This window comes from Otolemur garnettii, unplaced genomic scaffold, assembly GCF_000181295.1.
Source record: "Otolemur garnettii isolate 467f Iridium unplaced genomic scaffold, OtoGar3 scaffold00006, whole genome shotgun sequence".
NCBI classification, from domain to species: domain Eukaryota; kingdom Metazoa; phylum Chordata; class Mammalia; order Primates; family Galagidae; genus Otolemur; species Otolemur garnettii.
The window spans coordinates 33,268,545-33,276,218 of NW_003852401.1; the positions used below are offsets into that span (position 1 = coordinate 33,268,545).

General features: G+C 37.2%; 1 protein-coding gene across 2 annotated transcripts in view; it reads right to left on the reverse strand.

The window, feature by feature from the left end:
- Nucleotides 1-3,223: 3,223 nt before the first annotated feature.
- The window catches only part of CARNMT1 (carnosine N-methyltransferase 1), a 44,561-nt gene continuing 40,110 nt past the window's right edge, over nt 3,224-7,674 (reverse strand). For both annotated transcript variants that reach the window (XM_003782959.3, XM_023509034.1), the window contains exons 7-8: nt 6,807-6,910; nt 3,224-5,406 (exon numbers count right to left, since the gene is read on the reverse strand). In XM_003782959.3, coding sequence (XP_003783007.3) covers nt 5,305-5,406; nt 6,807-6,910 — 206 coding nt within the window. In that variant the 3' untranslated portion in view covers nt 3,224-5,304. The remainder of the gene's footprint in view (nt 5,407-6,806; nt 6,911-7,674) is intronic.

A 7,674-nucleotide genomic window follows, 5' to 3' on the forward strand; every position in this document is an offset into this window, starting at 1 on the left:
GCCACCTTAGGTGTACGTGGCTGGCGCCTTAGCTGCTTGTGCCACAGGCGCCGAGCCCAAAATTAGATTTGTTATACCTAAGATTTAAATTGTGGTCTCCAAAACAACCACTAAAGAAGTAACTCAAGAAATAGAAGAAATGATAAGGCAATTAAAATTGTATGCTAGAAAATATTTAACATGAAAGTAGATATTACTGGAGGAATAGAAAGAAAAAAGGGATTGAGACCTTGCACTCTGGCCGGAGAGATAGCTCGTCTGTAATCATAGCACTCTGAGAGGCTGAGGCAGGTGGATTGCTTGAGCACAGTTCTATACCAGCCTGAGTAAGAGCAAGACCCTTCAATAGAAAAACTGGGCATCATGGTGAGGGCCTGTAGTCTCAGCTCCTTGGGAGGCTGCAGCAAGAGGATTGCTTGAGCCCAGGAGGTTGAGGTTGCTATGAGCTATTATGGTGCCACAGCACTCTGCAGGGGTCCTCAAACTTTTTAAACGGAGCCAGTTCACTGTCCCTCAGACTATTGGAGGGCTGGACTACAGGCTGGGGACGAGTTGGCTGCTAAGCAGGACAGGCATTGGTGGCAAAAACACCTGGCGTGCTGGATAAATGTCCTTGGCAGGCTGCATGTGGCCTGTAGGTCATAGTTTGAGGACCCTTGCATAGAGCAACAGAGTAAGATTTCGTCTCATACAACAAAAAAAGACCTTGCACCCAAATGTTTATAGCAGCACAACTCTCAATTGCAAAGGGCAACCCAGGTGCCCTTCAAGATTAATAAACTGTGGTATGTGTGTACCATGCAGTACTATTCAGCAATAAAAGATGGACATTTCATATCTTTGTTACAAACTTGTTTTCTGTAGTGGTAACGTGAGTCCTCTGTGTGTGTGTTCTCCCAATGAGTTTTATGCTTTCGTGTGTTTTTATGATGATGGGTATCATCCTTTTGCTTCCACAGGTAGGTGGACCAGGCTAGTGATGGATTCCCTCACTTTTTCCTTTGGGGAAGACTCTGTCCTTCATTTACAAAGGTTAACTTTGCGGGGTGTAGTATACTTGGCTGACTGTTTTTTCTTTCAACACTTTGCTCTTGCTGCTTTTAGAATGCTTTTTCTTTTGACTTTGTACAGTTCACCTATCATGTGTGCTACATAAAACAGTGGCAGCTATCTTTCTGGGGGCGTATTTATGGCTAACTCCACTGCCTAACCAGCAAAGCCGCTGGCTCAGTGGAGCCCTTGACTCAGTTTCCCCTCATCTCCTAGGCCTACTTCACTGATTGTTGGGCTAAGATGTAACATAATGGGGTCCAATGAGCTATTGCTCCTGTTCAGCTTCAGTGCCAACTGTGTAAGAAAGACCAGAAGTAGATGTGGTTGTTCCTCTCAGTACATAGAACTCAGGACAATGCTCTGGCCAGTATTCCCCTGATGAACATCACTATGGTTTTACTAACTTTGGGGCTGGAGTCTGCCACATAACATCTTTTAAGTCTAGCAGATTAAAGATACCTCTCTTTGGCCATTAAAATCACAGAAATTGCTTAGCTTTCCTAATAACTAAACAAGTTAATATTAAACTAAATGCCATTTTTTCCTCATACAGGCATATCTTGGAAATATTGGGGGTTTGGTTCCAGACCATCATAATAAAGTGAGTTACTCAAATGTTTTGGTTTCCTAATCCATATAAAAGTTGTTTTATTGTAGTCTAGTAAGTATGCAAAAGCATTTTGTCTAAAAGTATAAACCTTTCATTTGTAAAAAATGCAACATCTGTGAAGCATACTGAAGGTGTGACTGGCCCGACAAAAGTGAGATTCTGTCAGCAATACCAGTATTGGCTATGGAACGGATGCAAGGTGTTCTGAAGGAGCCCACTGTTGTTGGGATATATGTTGGTTCAGTCTTTTTGAAAAGCAACTTAACTGAAAATGCACATACATACTGGCTGAAGGACCTCACTTCTAAATAGCTAATAAAGAGAAATACATGTAAGAGGCATGTACTAGCATGTTTATAGAAGTGGGAGTAACCTTACATTAAGTTTTATTTATTCCTTCTACCTACTATTATATTTCACTATTTATTCCTACCAAACTTTTGGAATCTCTATACCAGGGGTCCTCAAACTTTTTTAACAGGGGGCCAGTTCACTATTCCTCAGACCGTTGGAGGGCCAGACTGTGGGCCCCCAGACGAGTCGGCTGCTAAGTTAGCAGGACAGGTAGTGGTGGCAAAAACACCTGGCGGGCCCAATAAATGTCCTTGGTGGGCTGCAGTTTGAGGACACCTACATACCTACAATTTTACCATTTTTTACTCTCCCCCCATTCCACTGAAACATTCTTCAGAGGGTTACTTACCATAACATTAAAACTAATGTCTTCCTACCAATCTGCATCTTTCTAATCACTACATAGCATTCAGCAGAGACCGAAATGACATTTACGGTAACTTTCTACCACGTGCTTTCATATACACATATACAAAAGCTCAGATGACCTAATAAAAAACCCTTTGAAACAGGTGGTATAAATCCTATCTTAGAGATTAGGAAACAAGCTGGGAGTGGCTTGCCTGAGATCACACACAAACCTGCAGGAAAATGAAACCAAGAGTCCAAGTGCTCATCCTTCTAATGACTGGTCCCGAAACTCTTTTTCTCTGGTTTCCTTTATAATCCTTTTTATTATTATTACTATTATTAACAGAACTAAACATGAAGATTAATCTTTTCTCTCAGTAGATTTCAGCTTCGTTAAAGTGAACTTAGAATTAAAATTCTCACATCTATGCTTACACTAACTTAGATGGAAACAAGCAAGCAAATACTGTTTGATAGCAATCAGCAGACTTTAATATTCAAGAAAAATTAAGTCCATCATACACATTAAAAATACAGGAAATTTCATGCAGACATGAAGCTTCCAATTCAGCCTGTATGACACCTTTTAGAATGAGTTACATATAATATAGTACGTTTTACAGTTCCCAGACCTCATAATTTTATACTCTGATTTATACAGCTTCTCTTTATATTTTACACATCCCATCTTGTTCACTTGATTAATATACCCTAAATCTGCAGCACTTTAGAATATAGAAATTTTTTAAAAAGTACAATGACCTACCTCCTTCCACTTTATGAAAATGAAAACTTTTATATGTGTTTTAGGAAAAAAATTTAAAACTTTAAGGCTTATATACTTCAGTAGCTAGGACTAAAATTAAGAAATACAAAATTAAAGCCTCCAGTGACACTTCTATTATTGATTGATAGCACATTTTCAATCAAGATAAGAATGTATTAACTGCAAAAGCAATAAGAAAAAAAGTGGTACAAATTTGTGTAGAACATCTAAGAAAAATTCATGATCTGAGGGAGAAAATAATAAATGACTGGTTTCAGCATTAACTAAATATGCTGTAATTTAGAAATAAGTAACATTAAAGAATAAAACCTAATAGCAAAAAACATTTTAGTAAAGCCGACCTCCCAGTGCCAGCCTGTTTTTACCTCTGTGAGAAAAGCAAAGATCACCTGTTTGAATACGAGTTGTAAAAAGTAACAGCCAGTAAATAAAAAGCATGTCTAAATCACTCAAAAAATATGCATTTTTCTCTTCAATGGATTTTTAAAAATACCTATGATGTACCTTATTTTTTTCTTAAAAAATTTTTTTTCCCTTGCAAATTAATTTTAAGTTTATTCCCATCTAATGAACATCTGCCAAGTACTGAGGGACACAAAAAGGAGAAATAGTTTAAAAACAACAAAAAAACCTCAACAGGTTACAGACTTCCCTAATTGCAAAAATCAAAGTAACTCGCTGGAATCCTCTGCATAGTGAGAATAAAGGTCAAAGTTCCATCACTGTTTGGAGAAAAGTATCTCCCCCCACCCCCAAACTAATAAGATGCCAAATAGGGAAGTGACTCTTTGAACCTAACTGACAAAGTTCTAAAGATTTACAAGTTTTCCTGTTAAAATTTTTTTATGCCAGCAGCACATTATTGAGATTAAATTCATCTAATCCAAACTGCCACAGAGGTCATTTAGAGCAGTCACAATTATCTGTGAAAATATGCAATAAAAATTCTTCCTTTTCTCCAAGAAAAGGTTAAAACATAGGTCATTCTCTACTTTCTAAGCTACTGGAAACAATACTATCCATGTAAAAATCACAAGGGAAAACATCCTCCAAAAAAAGACCTGCTAGAGGTAGAAATTTAAAGCAGCATATATTGTTTTAAACTGCATCCATCAGAGAACAAAATTGGTGTTAATCTGAAATCACATAATGGCTGTTGCTTATAATGAAAACACAGACCATGGGCAGTAATTTATCCCTGAATTTCATATTCAAAATTTCCCCCTTTAATACTATGATAGTTTTTACTAGTCTGTAATTGTTTTAATGAAAAAAAGGGCTTTCATAATCCAGATAATCTAAAGAAAAGACATTATTGTAAACATCACACTGACAAACTCGTATTCATTTATAGTTTGAAACCATCCATTTCAAATGGATAAGTTTTATTCTTCTTTTCCCAGTTTCCTAGCACTACCTTTAACAAAGGTTTTTATGCTTCACTTTGAGTGTTGACATCCCGTACATTTCAAAGTGATCCATGATGAGTTTGCTTTCATAAAGTGTTCAGGTCAGTGTAGCCAAGACTTGTTAATTTCTCAGTTACCTGAATGCATTTTACTGGCCTGTGATGCTATTTAACATTTCATAAAAATGAAATGCTTAATACTTCTCTAAATTCAGCTAAGACAGAAAAAGTAAAATAATTTGAATGATAAAAGAATAGACACACATTTTATGTATGGATTGCTTAGATAAGTCCCAATTCCAGATGTTGAATGTGACAGAGGATCCTCAGTCTTTTCTAAAAATAACATGTGCAGTGCACACAAAACAACAAAAAAAGGAAGATTATAGACTTCAATACTATTAGTCATTAAAATGGCAGATTTGCAACAGAGAGTTTCATGAAGACACTGGAGATTAGGTTTTTTCTGAAAGATGATTCTGGGTTTCAAGGAAAAAGTATACTTTGAAGACATTTCCTCCATTTTTACTCGTAGAAGTACAAATCTGCATGGCATAGTATATTTCTGAAAATGCAATAGACATATTAAGAAAATAGACACTATTTCTAAATTTTGTTAGGAATAAGAAGGCACCACTGATTTGAGGTTGTGTCCTGTCATCACTGATAGTTGATTTTGAGTTGTTTATTTCACTATTTGCTCTTATTAAACTTTTTTCCAGGTAATATCACTTGAAACTATTACTGTGGTTTACGGACCACAAACAAGACACATTCATAGTAGTATTTCATCATAGAGAGATCGTTCACAGTATATGTTGACAAGACAGATTCCTCTTCCACCTGAAATGCAAACAATAAGAACAATGATGATGGTGGTCGTGATGACATCACTAACAAATACTGAGCACTTCTAAGTGGCAGGCACTATTTTAAGCATATTCATTTCATTACATACAGCTACCTTAACAAGATGAGTACTACTAGAAATCCCACTTTACAAAACAGGGGCAATACAAGTTGATCAAGGAGACACTAAGTGGTACAACTGGGTTTCATACTGCAGAGCTTGAACTCTGAGTATCTAAACTACTAGGATATATTGATTGGTTCTCTGTATTTTGAAGAACAATCTATTGTGTATTTTTTATTTATATTTTCTAAAGCCCTTGACGGTATCTAATGTTTATAAAATGAACACAATAGCCAAAATATCATAAAACCTGATATTACCCATGATTAAAAAAAACAAAGATCAAGCCATACAAAAGAACATGTAGTGAACAACATCCCTCCTACACCTGCTTTCTGACCTCTTTTGTCTCCTCCTGTAGCCTAGTCTACTTAATAACTATCAGTGAGAGTCTGCTAAGGCTTAATGACAAGCTACCAGTTTTTGAAAGGTTACTTCACACACACACTTTATACACACAATCACATTATCCCAAATGCTTACAATTTTGAAAGCTAAGTAATACAGGTTGAGCATCCTTAATTCAAAAATCTGAAATGCTCCAAAAATCTGAAACTTTGTGAGCATTGACATTATACCACAAGTAGAAAATTCCACACCTGACCTGTGATGCATGCACAAAATTAGCACAATGGTTACAACACCAGCCACATGCACTCAGGCTGGCAGGTTCAAACCCAGCCCAGGCCAGCTAAAAAAACAATGACAACTGCAACAACAACAACAAAAACCAGCTGGGCATTGTAGTGGGTGCTTGCAGTCCCAGTCACTAGGGAAGCTGAGGCAAGAGAATTGCTTAAGCCCAAGACTTTGAGGTTGATGTGAGCTGTGACACCATTGCACTCTACAGAGAGTAACATATTGAGACTCTGCCTCAAAAAAAAAAAAAAAAAAAGAATGCTTTGATGTAATTGAGCCAAAGTAAAAAACAAAAACAACCCCCAAAACCAGTACTGAATAAAATTACCTTCAATCTATGTCCATAGGTGTATATGAAACCTAAATTGGAATGTCAAGTTCACACTTGGGTTCTATCCCCAAGACAGCTTATTATGTATATGCAAATACTCCAAAATTGGAAAATATCTGAAATTCAAAACATTTTTGGTCCCAAGAATTTCCAATAAGGGATACTCAACTTGAATTATCTTCACTTTATGGATGAATAAACTGAGAAATTAAAAAATAAAGTCATTTAACTGCCATTGTCACCATTCCTGTTCAAGTGCTTTGGATATTAAACTTTGGTAATATTTCATTTCATCCTTACCTCTACCTGGAATCCATACTGCAGAACAACGTTTTTAATATCCTCATAGCTCAATTCTATGGAAAGTTCATTTGCCAAATTTTCAAAGTGGTACAGCAAAGGACCTATGGTTTAAAGATAGTATGAATGAATTACTTAAATGAAAATATACACTAGAAGCTATGTAGACTGAATTCCAAGTTGAATAGTAAGTAGTGGATGAGACAAACATGAAAAGAAATACAGAACTTTTATATTTGCTGAGGACACTTATCCACCAGACCTCTGAAACTCTGGCCCAGTAACTGACATTTGGGAGCTGGGTCTCCATTCACGGGGAGTGAATCCCTCTAGTATACTTGCCTTACCATGTCTACATCATGGGCCTTCATCTGTGACTATCAAATTACTGAAGTAGTAGCTGGATCAGAAAAAGCCAAGTCCCCAAATCCCTAAGGTATTCTGTGATTATAATTCCACAAGTAAATACAAAACTGCAGTTAGAAAATGGGGTCATCACAAGAAAACAGAGAAGTGGTCTCAAGCTAGACTAGGTAGGAGAGGTCATGGGTTGAAGAGAAGTTACAGGAAAGGAAAGTTTCCTGGAAGGAAGAGGTGACACTAAAGTTTGACGACCCTTGCTCAAACTCTTGGGCTCAAGTAATCCTCTTGCCTCAGCCTCCCGAGTAGCTGGGACTACAGGCACCCACCATGCGGGCTAGTCTTTTCTACTTTTAGTAGCAACTGGGTCTTGCTCAGGCTGGTCTCAAATTCCTGAACTCAAGTAATCCACCTGCATTGGCCTCCCACTCCCAGAGTACTAGAATTACAGACAGGAGCCACCTCACCTGGCCCATAAGGAGGTTATGAATTTATCACTATAAATGTT